The 17,175-nt window shown below is 32.4% G+C and overlaps 1 protein-coding gene across 1 annotated transcript in view; it reads right to left on the bottom strand.

Annotated features, from left to right (window-relative positions):
* Positions 1–12,372: 12,372 nt before the first annotated feature.
* The window catches only part of LOC131846849 (membrane-bound alkaline phosphatase-like), a 28,959-nt gene continuing 24,156 nt past the window's right edge, over positions 12,373–17,175 (bottom strand). The window contains exons 4-8 of the mRNA XM_059196267.1: positions 15,416–15,585; positions 14,246–14,416; positions 13,669–13,837; positions 13,203–13,526; positions 12,373–12,811 (exon numbers count right to left, since the gene is read on the bottom strand). Of these exons, the coding sequence (XP_059052250.1) occupies positions 12,513–12,811; positions 13,203–13,526; positions 13,669–13,837; positions 14,246–14,416; positions 15,416–15,585 (1,133 nt within the window). The 3' untranslated portion in view covers positions 12,373–12,512. The remainder of the gene's footprint in view (positions 12,812–13,202; positions 13,527–13,668; positions 13,838–14,245; positions 14,417–15,415; positions 15,586–17,175) is intronic.

Below are 17,175 nucleotides of genomic sequence, written 5' to 3'. Positions count from 1 at the left end.
TACGAGACGAAGAAATCGCGATTCCTAAATTGTAAGTTAGAATTAAATAAGTAAATTAAATGAACTTTCTTTGCTTTTAAAAACCCATCACCGACCGTCAGAACGTAATTATTGTATACCCCTTAAGTGGCCTGGCCAAACCCAAAACAAAAATAAATGCGAACAATATTTTTTATGATGTGGCATTGAATACATACACTCCTAAATTTTCACCCTTAACCACCGACCCTTATTTTTTATTAGCGATATGAATTTATATGGCAAAACAATTATTGCCGGATTATAGGTATGTACTGTTTTATTCGCGAGAGCTACGTGATTTAATTCCTGTCAACAAGTTGGTATGACGTGTTCATTGTTTGCGAAACTAGAGTCCAACAGGGATTTTACCGTAGTTGACGTCGATTTCCTGAAACTGTATGTCTTTCCGCTATATCTTATGAAGTAGACAGAAATAAGTGACTTATAGGTCCTATAAAGACGTAAATAAGTTATTTACCTGTCTTGTCGAGACTTAATTTTCGACTAATAATTTATAATGCCAGCAGATATTTTCACAAAAGCATAGGATGATAAGTATATATATAGCTCGAAGTTTAATACGTAAGATCTGTATCTCATATATGCTATTTTTGTAATTCATAAATATAATATCTATCTTGGACTACGGTTTCTACTTTATGAGGAAGCTAGGCATTCTTCACTTGTTTAATTTCTTCGTTAAATATTACAACTTTATGGTAATGTTCCTTAGTCTGCAGTAACGTAAAAAACAATAAAGTAATCTGTGCTAAGTAATGTAATTGTGTTTTATTAATAAATATCAACTAGGTTGCAATAGTAGTGGTCACGAGCTGACTGGAGTATAGCGATGTCAATGTCATAAAGTGTCAGCAGTTTCAATTACCGTTACTAGATTATCCAAAGTAAAATCACATCATAGCGCTCACAGTATCTGTATTATTTTTAATCTATGCTAGTGATATTCGTTTCTTCTTGGTAACTTCTTTATCGTAATTAGTATCGTAACGTAACTTATCCTTTGTGGAACGCAGATTATTCTATATATATACACAAACTTAGCTAATCCTTACTAATATTATAAATGCGAAAGTAACTCTATCTGTCTGTCTGTCTGTCTGTCTCGCTTGATTAAAATGAAATTTGATACACAGATAGTCTAGACCCTGACAAAGGACATAGGCTTTTAAATGTGAAAAAAAGGTTGCAAGGGGTGAGGGGCGAGATGAAAGGTTATATGGAAGTATCGTCATTTTACGCGGACGAAGTCGCGGGCGCAGCTAGTAAATAAATAGAGATAGAAAGCGAATCGAATAAAATATATTTCGTACTTAAGAATATAAATTGATGTAATTTTGAGAATGCTAAATACTTTGTTATACACATTGTTTATAATTTCCAACATTTATATTACAAACATAACAAAAAAATACAAATTGTGTATTCTTTAGCAACAATGGCGACCAAGAAATACAATGGTCGAGCTGAGCAAACAACGATATTATTATATCGTCACAAACTTACATCCTTTCATTATGTTTAAATTGTTATATTTATTCTCATAACATTTTATTTTTTATTTGTTTTATTTGTTTTATTTATAACTCTTTATTGCATCTTTAAAAAAAAATACAAAACAAAACAATATTCATAGTGTGTAGGTACAAAAGACTTCTTATCGCTTAAGCGATCTCTTCCAGACAACCTTTAGATAGAGGAGAAAAGACAAAAGATGGTGGATGGCGTAAAATGGAATAAATAAACATAAATAATAATTGAAGTTTTTTTACGGCCTCGGTGGTCTAGTGGTTTAGCACACCGCTTTACTTCCGATGGTCGCGGGTTCGATTTTTTGCATAGTGCAAACATTTGCATTCATGAATATGATTGTTTCCATCGGTCTGTGTGTTTTCTATGTATATTATGTATGTATTTATAAAAAAGAAAAAACATCTAAGTGTTATTTATTTAGTACCCATAATAGAAGCTTTGCTTACCATGATACTAGAATGCGTTGTGTTACTTGTCCAGGGTTATTTATTTATGATTAAAAAATCCAACCCGCAACCAAATCGTGAGTAAGGCGGTCAGCTAAACCGTGGTCATACCTTACCTACCTACACTACAAAGGTATCCGCACATTACACTAATGAATTTTATTGCGTCGTAGATCTTCAGACGGAAATTGACATGTAAGTAAAACTCGGTTTAAACATAACCCACATAAAAGATCAAACATCAAAAATGTACATAATTTACCAATGAATTACGTCGCCAATGTAGAAAATGTTCCAAGGTCGTTGAATATCATTAATTATCATACTTATTATGTTAATTAAAGTAATTAAAGACATTCAGAAGGGATCGTCACATAATTTGTATGTTATGTTAATTACAAACAAACAGACATGTTTATTTGTCGCCGGTTTTGAGAATGTGCGGTTAAACCTTCTAATTTTTTATTTTATTAATTAATTTAAGAGTAACTACAAAAATATGCTTTTACTCCATTGATTAATTTTTTGATGAATGACCGATACTGTGGCTCAATTTGTAAATTATTATTGGTATTTTTTTTAACAACATGACATTCTGACATATTTAGATGATAAGTAACTAACGTTATTAACTAAAAACGTTAAACAATATAATTGGTATTATTCTTTTAGATATTTTTTATATATTTTTACGGGGGTAATACGTTCAAACACGCGGGCCTTAGCCAATCGTGGATGAGTTATATGGTGATGATAAAAGTGATGAAGAAATAAATTTTCTTACAATACGGCACGTGTTGAGAATGACGGTTTTTTGTAATAGTTCTATTGTAGAGGAGACGATTTGTAACGTGTCTAGGTGTTTGCTAAGACTTCCTCGTTGCCTAAAACTGAGACATCTCAAATTAATAACCAAACGAGAAGCACTGAATTACTGGCAAGAAATGCCAGGATTAATACATTCAAAAGACCTAATATCGGGCTTCTCGACCAAATACTCCAATAGATTACTGCTATTGAGTAAAAACAACATATGCATGATGACTAGGGCCCTCACAGGACACTGCAAATTGAACAAGCATATGGCTAAGCTAGACCTATGCACGACAAGTATCTGCAGATTCTGCCAAACTGAAGAGGAAACGCCGCTTCACATCCTATGTGGTTGTAGCCCACTCATGCATAAACGAAATATCTCCTTCGGAAAGTTTACACTCTTTCCCGAGGAGATAAAAACGATCGCTCCTAAGAATATCCTTCAATTCTTGTCCCTGACGGGTCTAGGTAGCGAACTCTGAAAAGGGCGAGCACAATAGATCTATGTAGGTCGCAGTGCTACAGGTGCTACACATCTGACAATAGCCCAAACAACCCAATAAAAAAAAAAAGACTTCTTGGTGTAATTCCATCATGGGTGTACTGTACATGTATATATGTATATAAACCTTTCTCTTGAATCACTCTATCTATTAAAAGAAACCGCTTAAAATCCGTTGCGTAGTTTTAAAGATTTAAGCATACATAGGGAAGGACAGACAGCGACAGCGACTTTGTGAAATATACTATGTAATGATTATTAGGTACAACAAAATAAAGCAAAAATTTAACTATTGGTACATATATGGGTGGTTTGTGTGGGCGGTGATTGGTGATTGGTGGGTGTTCTTTCCATTGTTTTTTAAGTTCTATTGCTAAATCTGTATAGTCAGTTTTTCATTAATGGTACTTTGTATATTGTGTGTATTCGGAATAGCTATATCTACAAGATATTTGTTATTATTATTATTATGACAGGGAGGGTTATTATTTTTCTTAATTTTTGTGAATATTTTGACATTGTTATTTTAGATTTGTATTATAATTTTGTATTTAGAATTCGACATAATAATTATTGTTAAGAATAAAAAAATAAATAAATAATATGATTTCAGCTTCATAATTATAACAAACAGAAATAGCAGCCTATCACAGCCTGTATAAGAAACGCGTTGTTATGCAACTGTATACAGGATGTACGGGTCATTGAAATCAAAGTATCTAAATGTTAACCATGATAATTAGAAAATTAACAAGCAATTGCGTGTGTTTTTCTAATAAACTATGCATGCTTCATGCGAATGTTTGTTGCATGCAAAATACGTCTATAAAAACATTCGCAGAGAGTTTAAATTCATTAGTATTTTTTAATGTTGTTAAATAAAAGATTATTTACGTAATAGCGAATCTTGTATTTCTAATCTCTAGTTAATTTTAATTTTTTTTTTAATTGTTAATCCACCCGCAATCTGCTGATGATAAGCTGCTGATCTGATGACCTCGGTGGTTTAGCAATTTAGCACATCGCTTTGCTTCCGATGGTAGCAGATTCAATTCCTCACACGACGCAAACACTTAATATGAATATATGATTGATTATATTAATCTGGGTATTTTATATCTATATTATTTATTAAAAAAAGAGTTGTTTTTTATTTCAGGGATATGGGCTATTATTTTCTGAGTTAGACCTGTAGTATAATAACTGCAACCGATAGCAAAAGCTCTGCTTAGTCTGGGACTAGATGGCGCATGAGCATTATACATAAATGTTATTATTATTTTAGTTCAGATTATTACTACTATTATTATTATTTCGCTGTAGAAATAAACAAGAGGGTGACTGCACAAACAGGTATTATATAATTCTACTGTACTATAGGAAATAGTTATATTTATATATAGAGTCACATACTATCTAAGCTCGGAAGACGGAAGTTGTCACATTGTATCGAATTATCGAATATCGCATACATTATATATATAAATATAATTACCGGAAATATTTTATGCAAATACACTTATAGCCATAAGTATGTGTGCCCATGCAGTTAATGGACGCAGGTTTGAATCCACCCACAGAACAGCGTAACGTGGTCAGAACCGATATGTAACCTGTGCTTGGGAGGACGCAGCATATCAACTATACAAGTACATATACAAAATTACAGATTCAATTTTGAATTCGATTACAGAAATGTAGTTACCACCAGCATTATGTTATCAATGATGTATAATGAAAGAATATATATAAAGTCTTATATTTATCTTTATAAAAATCCATCATTACGTTCTTCTGCCTATTTCTAAGGAATGGATGGCGTGAAGATATACAAAATAATGATAATAAATCTTATTAATATTATAAACACGAAAGTTTGTGAGTATGGAAAGATGTTTGTTACTCTTTCACGCGAAAACTACTGAACGGATTTTGATGAAACTTTACAGTAATATAGCTTATACATCAGAATAACATATAGGCTATAAATTTCACGCGGATAAAACCGCGGGAATGAAAATATTAATAAAATAAATGAACGCTTACATTTCTCATCACCAACACTGCGAGCGTTTATACAAAACACAAATAATAACACACAAACTATTAATTTAGCACAATAATTTGACAATTCCATTTTTAAACACAAACTACACCTTCCGTTCCCAAAACACGACTGGTCATGTACTATATTAAATAATTATACACTTGATAACGCCTCAACGGTTTTCATAGTACTGTACAGAATGTTCAAACTCTGTCACTTAAAACTGCATTTTGGGCACGACATAGGCGTCTATGGAGTCGCTATAATAATTTATCACGTCCTTGAACCAGATATCGGAATTGGTTATGTGTGAAAGTTAACATAACAAAATATATTATATCAATAAAATTGATTGAACATGATCGTACTATATAAAACACTGAACTATTCGGGTCATGTGAGTTATGTAAATTGATTTGTATTTCATATTATGCATGCAGACAATTGCACGCTTAGCGATAACGTTGCTTCCTTATACTTGTACATCACGAATGTATTTTTTTTGTCTTTCCATGGATTTGAAGTGCCTCTATACTCGTCACATTTTCGTTGGCTGATCCTGTAAAAGCCAACAGCATTCGATTTGTTAAAAAAAAGCACGAACTGTGTGTCTCATACCATATCGATTATGCATTCTTTGTTCTGTATGCGTTTTTCTTATCATTTATACAAAAACATGGTAAAGCACGTATTTATAATGGAATTAATAAAAATAAAACTACAACTAATGTGTTAAATAGCCAATTAATTTACTGTACAACTCTGATAAGTTGTTTGTTTTGTTAAAGGTCTTTGTCTTATTTTGTACATTTAACACTTTTCATAAACACTTATTCATGATTTAATATTAAACAATATATGGTTTAATTTGATATATGTATACCCATCATCATCTGATTTTTCCTTATCTCATTTATTTGGGTCGGCGTAATATGTTTTTCGCTTCCATTCATCCCTGTTCGCAGTCATCGCGTTATTTACTTCCTTTCTTACCATATCATCTTTCACACAGTCCACCCATCTCTTTTTCGGCCTTCCTCTGCCCTTATAACCGTCCACATTCATATGTAACACCTTCCTTAAAATATTATCCTAATTCTTACGCATTACATGTCCATACCATGATAGACAATTACTCTTCAACCTCTCTTGATATATGTCTATTATGTACTTATATTAATAGATAGTAAAATATTAAAACTAATATTGAATAATAACGAATGAGACATATCTATTGGTAGAGAAATCAGCAGACGTAAGTCGACAAAGTTACGACCTACTGCAACAGGGCATAACAAAAAATACTCGTAATCGGCGAAATTAATTATTAATGAATGTAAAGAAATCAAAAGAGGTATGTGTGAATTAGAGCATTTGGCGTTCCTTAGCCTCTGTCTTCCTCAATGCAGTACAAGGTGTTACGATATATGTATACATATAGTAAAAAAAAATACTAAAATGAATGTTTCTTTCATCAATTAATTAATACTAATTAAGTTGTTCAAAAATAGACACCAGAAATTTATTTATATTAATATCGATTTGAAATTGAGCTACTCTACAGTAAACTTTGTTCTGCGGAGGCTGCTTATTAAATATATTTTATAATGCAGTTCACAGTTGCTTCAAACAGAGATGCAGTTGTTTAATACATGTGGCTCTTGAGATCTGTTATATTTATTTATCTGTCCATACATTATAAAGACAGTGAGTTGTCTTTATGGAGGCTGGAGAATGGATGTGAGAGAAAATCTTTCATTATATGAAAGACACATTATAGTGGACACACGATGGCTACTTAGTATATGTTATATATAAACTTTTAGATTTCGAATACTAAATTCAAAATTGTCACTACATTTTATTGTTCCTCTTCTTTTCTTATTCTTCCTAGCCCTAGTTTGTAGTGTTTTTTTTATAGTAAATATCCTGGAAACACTATTACACTATACATGTAGGGAGACATAAGACGCTAGTGGCGAGACACCAGTCAAAAGTATTGCGTTGAAGATAAAAGCAGATAATTTTTTATACATATTATCGAGTTAGGTGTTATTTGCTGTAGATTTTGCCGATCAGAAGAGAAAATGCCCTACATAACAGAATTTGTTATTCATCTTTTTTTTATACTACAATGGTGGCAATCATACGGCCCATCTGATGGTAAAAGGTTACCGTAACCTATGGATGTCTGAGACACTAGGAATGCCACGTGCGCATTGCCGAGAGATATAAAATTACAAAGTAATATAAGTAAGCTATTGCAATAAGTTAGAACGTTGCTTAACGCATATAAACATGTTGCATTTGAGTGAAAGGAATCGAATGGACTACTCTAACTAGGTGGGCTAATCTGACGTATGAATGAACTCACCACTCAGTGACGTTAACAGATATAATAATAATAAAAACATTTATTAAGCTATTGTATTCTTATTCAGTAGCCGTTTCCGCGACTTGGTCCACGTGGAATTTAACTTTATTTTTTAAAAATAAAAGTAGCCTAAGTTACTCCTTATTACATCAGCTACCTGCCAAAAAAAGTCCCGTCAAGATAGATCCTGCCATTTCAGAGATTAGCCGTAACAAACAGATAGACGGACAGACAAAAATTGTAAAAAATCTTATTTTGGTGTATTTATATCCATATGCATGTAGTAACTAACGGTTATTTCAATATTACAAATAGACACTCCAATTTTATTTATATGTATAGATAAATCTTATTATACAACTTTAAAGATATCAGTATTTTTTAAATGGATGATAATGGTATAGTTCCGTCACCTCCCCGATATACTGTGGCGGGGCACATTGGAGGATGATGGAATGAGCATGAGGTTAGTCAGTTGGCCCATTGTGGCAAATTAATCAGGAAATTATCACGATTATTACCAGGGAGAATGCAGCCGCCTGCTATAATGGTTTACGCTGGCAAAGGACCAGTGGAGGATGATAGAATGAGCATGAAGTCAGGTCAACTGACCTGACTTCATGCTCATTCTATCATCCTCCTGATTAATTTGCCACGACGGGCCAACTGGCCCGTCGTGGCAAATTAATCAGGAATTTTTCTCAGTGGTTTCCAGGGAGAAATGCGTGGGGGTGTGACATGGTACATTGCTAGCAATAAGGTTATTGGTCTACATTACTTATAATCTCCTTCTCCACTCACTACCATATTACCTACTTACAGAATTTATCTCTAAATAATAAAAAGCACGAATTTTACGTCCAATATCTTATATAGATAGAAAAGTTTCTGTAATATAGATTTTTTTTTCGTTTTATTAAAAAAATTCACAGGTATCTTCTCGTAATTTATTATTTTCTGTACTTACAATAAATAACGGTATCAAACATGTACTCTCATTACTAATTTACTAAAGAAATTGTTTGCGATAATACATTTTTAATCATATTTTATTGGAGTCAACGAAATTATGTATAATTTCGTTTTCACCCAACTATGAAAAGGAGGTAGTAATTGGACTGTTTTTTTTTATAACTATATAAGTACAGCATGGTACCAGTATGAGTAGAAGGTATATAGGCAAGGAACATAATACTCTAAAGAGTACATAGGTATATGATTACTATATATTATAGTAAATGCAAAAAAAATGTTAAAAAGAGATTAATCTTAATAGCGCCATCTGTTGACGACTTTAGCGTAACTTCAAGATCGCTAAGAAACTTCTCTGTGCTTGTTGAGTTGTATTTAAATTACATCCAAGTGGAGTTGTGCATTTATGTTTCAAAACATAAAATATAGATGGCGCTATTTAATAAATTTTGTGAATGTCTTTAATGTGACTGATTTATATAAGGTTTCTTGTTATGGTTGATAATGGAATGGTGCCATCATCTGCGCTAACAGTATACGCTGGCGAGGCACCAATGGAGGATGTTAAGATGACTTTGTGGTCAGGTCAGTTAGCCCATCGTGACAAATTCACCAGGAATTTAATATGATTTTTTCCAGGGGGAACCGCGTGGAGGTCAACCTGACATGATACATTGCTAGAAATGGGGTTATCAGTTCACATTACTAACAATCCTCTTTGCCCCTATTTATATTAGGTTAAGATCTTGTAATGTTTCTAAAAAAAGAGGTTACACTGTTACAATTAAATATTATTTTATTTAATGAGTTTCACGTAGGGATAAAATATCTAAAACGAAACTATGCAAACAATTGCTTGCAAATATCTGAATATAAATTGTTATTACAGTTTCCAAAAAGAACAAGATATTTTAGTTTTAAGTACGCTAGCCCGGTTCAGTGCAGCCCGCCAATTTTTGCAGGTGCGCTTCGGGTGTACTCGGCCTTTTCCGCCTTTGTTCGCAAAACGATGTCTGTTCTTGTTCTTAAAGTTTAGTAAATAAAATAAGTCAGTTATTTATAAAATCTATATTTAATAAATGTTTACACAAAAAATTAAAGATTTTTGTTTTCTATAAAAGTCCTATTTAAGCGTACTTATAATATATAAAAGCAACAATTTCACTAAATTATATATACCATCTACTAACCTAATATGTACATTACAATATTATGATTATTATTTAATCTAAACAATATCAAAAAGCGAAACGGAAGTTGGATAGATCGAAGTTCAGAAATAAAATACATAATTATTAAAATTAAATGCAATTCACACATTTAGGTGCAAATTTGTATTTTTAAATTATTCATAGAAGACTATGAACAAGGAATAAGGAAGATACCTACCCGAAAAACAATTTTTATAACATTTTATAATCAACACTCCGTCGTATACAAATTCGCATGCGAACATTGATTGCGAGAGAAGTAACTAACAAAAGTAGTACAATATTGTAAAATAAATTATAACATACTTAATTATTAAATTTTATTATAATACCTTTTTAATACAACATCGTTCGTAATAAATTATTAATTACAGATCTATACGCACAACAAAGCAATATGTAATAAAAGCATAAATGGAACCATAATAAGAGTGCGTTCCTCCATAAATTTATTATTTCATTTTTCAACACACTTGGCCGTAAATTGGGTATAATTTCACCGGTTTCCGATATATAAAGCAGCTCGTAAAACACGTGTGCATTATAAATGCAAATACTGAAGTTATATTCCATAACCACTATTCACTATTTTTTTGACAAATTTTGAACTGACCGCCGCGCCATGCGGCGCCAGCCAGTAATCAGTGCGCCCATTTAAAAAAATAAAACGCGCGAAAGCAACAGTGTGCATCACAGATAAAAAAAAACAAAATATAATATCATGATTTTTTATTCTGTATCCTCACAAGTGTGTTGAAAAATCGCGTACGATATACGAGTACGTGCGTATTTAACACAACGTATAATGCCTACGGCTCGGGCTGAAACTCTACCTCGTGTTTTATAACCATTATAACGCACTTATATCTTAATATAGACTATTATATCTCATTTATATAGGTATGAAAAAACAGTATAAAGAAGTTCTTAACAATATTGGAATGTTTTATTAACATTGCATTAACGTGATAACGCATTGCGTGATGAAATTGGTCAGGAATTGCTAGCAAACTTTAGAAAGCAATTCCTCGTGTGAAAAATAAAAAAAAACTGATAAAGTCAGTATATTAAGGCTGAAAAATTATAAATTTTGTTTTCTATACTCATTCTTTTAGCTCAACGTGGCGTTTTTAAACCATATGAAACTAAAATAGTATTGTATTTGTGTGGAACTCAAAGATAGCGCGTGGATGTAATCGTTAAAATGAATTGAAAAACATCAAATTGTAAATTAAATCGTATATATCGTATATACAGTTTTATAACAATATAATCGTATATACGGTTTTATAACAATTTAAATTTAATTTAATCAACGGTGTAACAATAAATGTGAATAGAAAAAAACAAAAGACAATCGTAGACACGAGAACACATATGTTCTCTGTATGAAATTTGTGAAATAAATTACCAAAAATGTTTTTAATAATCCTTTTTGTGAGAGTTTTCAAAAGAAATAAGTACCACTCTATTACAAAAAAAAAAACACGCGAAAGTAATGTAAGTTTCTATACATATATATATTTATGGTAATAAGATAAAAAATCTGGGGAAATTTGCTGAAAATAAATTCGTACATCTCACTAATACTAGTTAGTAATAATTTTTATCTAAACTAAGTTATGAATTATCATTAATTGTACGTATACATTGATTTATAAGAGATATATATATATAATATTTGTAATGAAAATAGTGATGAAATTATTCTAATATGTATTTGTAATAATTCGGATAGGTTTAATCCTGAAAATATTTGTCCTATAATAGATAGCTTTTTTGCTACCATCGTATTCGTAATATATAAAAAAAATTCGCAAACGGTTCTTAAAAATATGACAAAAATAATCACAAATTCTTTCGTATTAAAATTGTTATTGGTCTTAATAATGTTGCCAATATCGTCTTACATACATTACTAGGAACATGTGTTCTGAGTAATATAATTAAAAAAATATTAACATTACTATAAAAACTAGAAGAAATAGTTACAAAAACTAAAAACGAAAATAATATTAAAACTATAAAGATAGTATTCATGTCACAGCACTATGCTAACAGTGTACACACTGTTCTCAAATATCGTATCTATCAGCCCTCTCTACTATGCTACTAGTACTACAAAACTGTAGTACACAATACTGACTGTAAACCAAATAATCACAAGTCACAACCGTGTCTATATAAAAGTGAATCCTAATTATAATTTAGTCGTAAAATACATACATATAATAAAATCGTAAACGACCAAGGTATAACACAAAAACGTGTCTGTACATTAATTATATTTAAAAATAAAATCGATTTGTACAATTATTTTAAAGATAACAAAAACGTAATTTTAATAATTTCTGCCTGTTTATTTATGCATTTGACTATATTATATATTATATACATATATTATGCAGTATAATAGAAACTGCTTAACCGATTTGAAAATCATTTTCACTGATATATCGTCCTAATAGATTACCTATGTGTTTCTTTCATTCCAACCAGTTTAGAATAAAACTAATAAGTTAACTTATCGTTATGCCAAATATCACGTGGACGAAATCTCAAAAGCTACTATTTACTTATAATTTATTCCTAACAATACTATAATTAATATTAAACTAGTGCATAGTATACTTGGATGAACATTGCTTCCACTTGATGTTCTAAAACCCTCATCAATGGTCGGATTGCAATTTGCATGTTTATCATCTGCGATACACATTGCATATGCTATCATATGAGGAATTACGTTTTGTTCATAGCTGGATGTGAACAGGTGCTGCCAGGGTCCTGAAGCGAAGACAGCGACGTCCTCCCCACCATGCGTTTCGCTGTCGAGAGGAACTAGGCTGGGGTATGAGTAATCGGTGTCACCTGAAAATTGACAAAGACACATCAAGTAATGTGGAAACAATCACTTGTAGAGACGACAGAGCACATAATAACTAAGTAATTTCACGTTCCAGATAGGTCCCCTTCGATCGATCCCTCGTCCAATTGAAACCAGGATCGAAATTACGACGGCCGTACGACTAGCCGAGGTTCGAACACCTAGCTGTGCCCACAGAGTAAAGTCGTATCCATCAGGCGGGAGTTGGCCTTCAGTCGTTCCATAAGTCCTTCCGCGGGTTTAGAGTACCAACTGTACTCTCCTCCTATCTATGTATAAAGCTGTAAAGGCCAGCTGCAACATTAGATTGGAACGAAAAATAGCTCTCTATAGGTCCTTCCTCATTTAATGTAAATAATGTGTTATTATACTTACGGGCTGTGAACATTTGATGTAAACTAACATCAACTCTTTTCCCATTAGCTCCAATTGATGGTGCTTTACCGTTAGCATAACTGATAGTAGTGTACGGTATCCCATCATCTCCTTTCGCTGTATCTACTAAACCCAATATATCGTTGCCTCTTGAAGGGTAACCAGCTACCGTCATAGTATGAGCATGATCTGAACTAACAACTACTAATGTCTCTGCTTCATTGGTCATTTCTTTGGCTTTCTTTACGGCTTTAGAATATTCAACTGTCTCATCTAAAGCTAAGTGTGCTAGACTGTCGTGATGCGCATGGTCTATTCTGCCACCTGTAAGAATAAAGAGATGTTTGTAACACACATTTGTGAACATATCTCAATGAGTGTACCTATCTGGTGAGGTTGCAATATATATATTAATATAATATATAATATAGCCAGAAGAATTGCTGGAATAAGAAATAATTTTTACCTTCAACAAAAAGGAAATATCCCTTAGAACTTTTGCTTAGTATTTTGATGGCTATCTCTACCATTTCTTCAAGAGTTGGTTGGTTGGTGGTTGACTGGAGGTGGTATGCCATGTGGTCGTCATGGAATAAACCAAGGAGATATTCTGGAAGTTCGTCCGAGTTATAGACCTGCAAATGAAACGAAATTAAGCGTTTAATTTACCATCAAAGATTTATGCAAAGTTGTCCGCTTGGATACCTTTGTTTAACTTATTTCTGCCATAAAGTTGCTTGCTTTGTAATCTGTGATCCAATTTAAAGGGTTAATTGCGCTATTGAAATATAGAGTAGGGTAGTTTTTAGTCCTCAGGAATAGAGTGCGTCGAATTTATGCGTTATAAATTTGTTGTGTATTGTTTACGTCTATAGGCTGAGGTTACGATTTTTCATAAGCTGGACTATCAACTTCTTTATTGTTGGAGTCTACATCTACATTAGTCTCAAAAATCTTTTGTGGAATAATAATAACTTGTAGCAATTATTATATTTCATTACATTTTATTATACACTTTATCATATAATGTTTCATGATCTTACCCTCATAAGTTCACTCTTATCACTGACGTAGACATGGGACACGTTCTTCTTTATTTTATCTTCAGACCATTTCTCGATCAGGTCCACTCCATCAATTCTTCTACCTTTACCTTTTATCAATGGATCTGTTATATTTGGAAGAAATTCTCGCCTTCCACCACCTAAAATAACCTGTAATTACAATTTATCACGATTTAATATAATAATCAATATTAGTATATGTAGGAATTTGACCGCCATGGTCTAGTGGTTTACCACCTTTTAGTGCATAAAGATCATCATTGCCTTGCCTTTACCCCATTATTTGGGTTCAGCGCAGTATGTCATTCTCTTCCAGTGCTCTCTATCGGTTGTTATATCTGAGCATACTCTTCTTTTATTCATATCATCTTTCTCACAATCCATCCATCTTTTATTAGGCCGTCCCCTCCCTTGATATCCATCTACATTTATATTATACACAAATTCAAATTTAAAAATCATTTATTCTTGTAAGATATTTTAGCCGCTTATGAACGTCAAGTTTTTACATTATACACTTTTCATAAGATATGATCCTCGTTCCTGCGCATAACAGTGCATAAAGATCGTGAGTTGCAATTTAGCCGACATCATAACCATGGTTATTTTTAAACTTTTATGTCTATACATAATATCTATATATTAATACGTGAAATAAAAACTTTATAGTTTATATAGAGGAGTAGTAATATTCCTTATAGAGGAGTATGAATTTTCGCACACTTATGTTTATAAAGAATAGGAGTAAAGAATGCTAATATATATATTTAAATTATGCATTAAAATACACTAAATAAAAAAAAAACATTACGCATTACTGTATTTGTCACTCACAAGCGCATATATACTTTTTTGCTTATTGTCAAAGTCTGTGGTCTAATTGAAAATAGATTAATATTGTTTGTTTTAAATATTTCTTGTCTATAGTCATACTGACTCACTGACTCGCTAGTAAATACAATTAACCGTGTCTTAAGATGAATAATTTTAAAGGCAAATAAACTTGAAGGCGAATCGATCGAAGTAATAAAAATATTTCTGTAAATCTACTCCTATATTTTTCCATCAAAAATCTAACCTGCGCCTTCACCAATGCGTCATGAAGATTAATACAATATGATAAATTGGACTATATGAACCAGAACTAACCTTGAATCGGTTACCAGGTTCATTCGTGATCAGCTGTGTGGCAATGTCCTCGCAGCCCAATGCGATGCATTCATCTGGAACATCTGCATCCGACTCCCAGTTGCGTTCTGAACTGTGCGCGTACATTCCCGCTGGAGAGGCATGAGTTACACGCGTCGTTGTCACCAGACCTGTAAAGATATTAAACTGATTAAAAAAATGTACCTACGCCACTCGAGTTTCTGCCCAGTTCTTTTTATCTGAAGCTAGTTTAACTAGATGATATTGATGAGTTTTAACAAATATGAGTTGTATAAGAGACCGAAAGGTCGAAAAAAGAAAGAATATTTTATTTTACTATATCATACACTGGGCAGGGCACATAGCTCGGAGGACAAATGGCCGTTGGGGCAATAAAGTCCTCGGGTGGTGACCACGGATCGGAAGACGCAGCGTGGGAAGGCCTCGGTGGACCGACGATCTGGTCAAGATCGCTAGAAGGCATTGGATGCGAGCAGCGCAGGACCGATCGTCGTGGACATCTTTGAGGGAGGCCTATGTCCAGCAATGGACGTGTTCCGTGCTGCGATGATGATGATGATGATACACTGTTTTTTGAATATATATTTTTTATGTAACTAATACGACAAACAAACTGACGGGTAATAGAAAGTGGAATCCGTCGCGTATATAAATAAATATACGTGTAGTTTACTTCTTATTTTTAAGTTCAAAATATCTATATAATATCTATCTGATTATGATACAAATATATAGGCCGATATCCATATGGATTTTGCTTGAAAGCTAGTTTTTTAAATGAAGATTTTAGAAGAAGAATGCATTTGAAGTCTATCAACATATTTCCTAGTTCATGATGGGAATTCAATATTTTTTAATGGCGGGATGTTCTAAGTTTTTAATCCTTACCAGGAGTACTTGGAAGGCACTGTGATCCTGAACTGGAAAGCATATTTAAAATTACTGTTGTAATAATTTTTAATAAATTTGTTACTAGTATCAATGACAAGTTCCGTCAGCATGGGTTCTGTCGTTTCAGAGATTAGCAAGTAGGGACAGACAGACAAAAGTTGTTATTTTTTTTTTGTATTTTAAGTATATGGTTTCGTAGGCATTTAGTAAAAACAATAAATTTGAAATTACTAACAGACACTTGAGTTTTTTTTAGTGTAGTTTTATTTTCTTATGAGTGATAAAACTTTTGAGATACAATAACATTCATTGTAATTTGTATGTATAGTTGTACATGTAAAGATACAAAGAGTCTATATATATTGTAAACAATAAGCCATTACACTAAAATTTCATTTTAATGAAGACATCCGTGAAGAACTTTTGTTCAATTGACGTCAGGTTATTACATATTGTAATGTTTTTCGATTTTATTATGTTCATTCATAACAATGCTTGCGATATGGCTTCAGTTTCTCATCTGTGTTTACTTAGTGGTTTAGTGGTTTAGCACGCCACCTTACTTCTGGCTTTCGCCGGTTTGATTTCTTGCACAGTACAAACATTTGTATTCATGATTATGGTTGTTTGTATAGCTCTGGGTTTATAATTATAACTATGTATATCTATATTTATAAAAAATGTCTTAAAGTATTTATTTCCGTTGTTTAGGAATCATAACGAGCTCTGATTAGCTTGTGACTAGATGGCGCTGTGTGTGATTTGTCCAGGAAAAAACTAATAATGTACTTATTTAAATAAAACGTCGAAAAGTAAGGTTTCTCAAGTCCTGACGTTATTTTGATTGT

The sequence above is a fragment of the Achroia grisella genome, unplaced genomic scaffold, assembly GCF_030625045.1.
Source record: "Achroia grisella isolate CSIRO2021 unplaced genomic scaffold, CSIRO_AGI_Agris_v1 utg512, whole genome shotgun sequence".
In the NCBI taxonomy this organism is placed as follows: Eukaryota; Metazoa; Arthropoda; class Insecta; order Lepidoptera; family Pyralidae; genus Achroia; species Achroia grisella.
The sequence above is the reverse complement of the archived record's forward strand: the minus strand, read 5'-3'. Positions and strand labels throughout refer to the sequence as shown.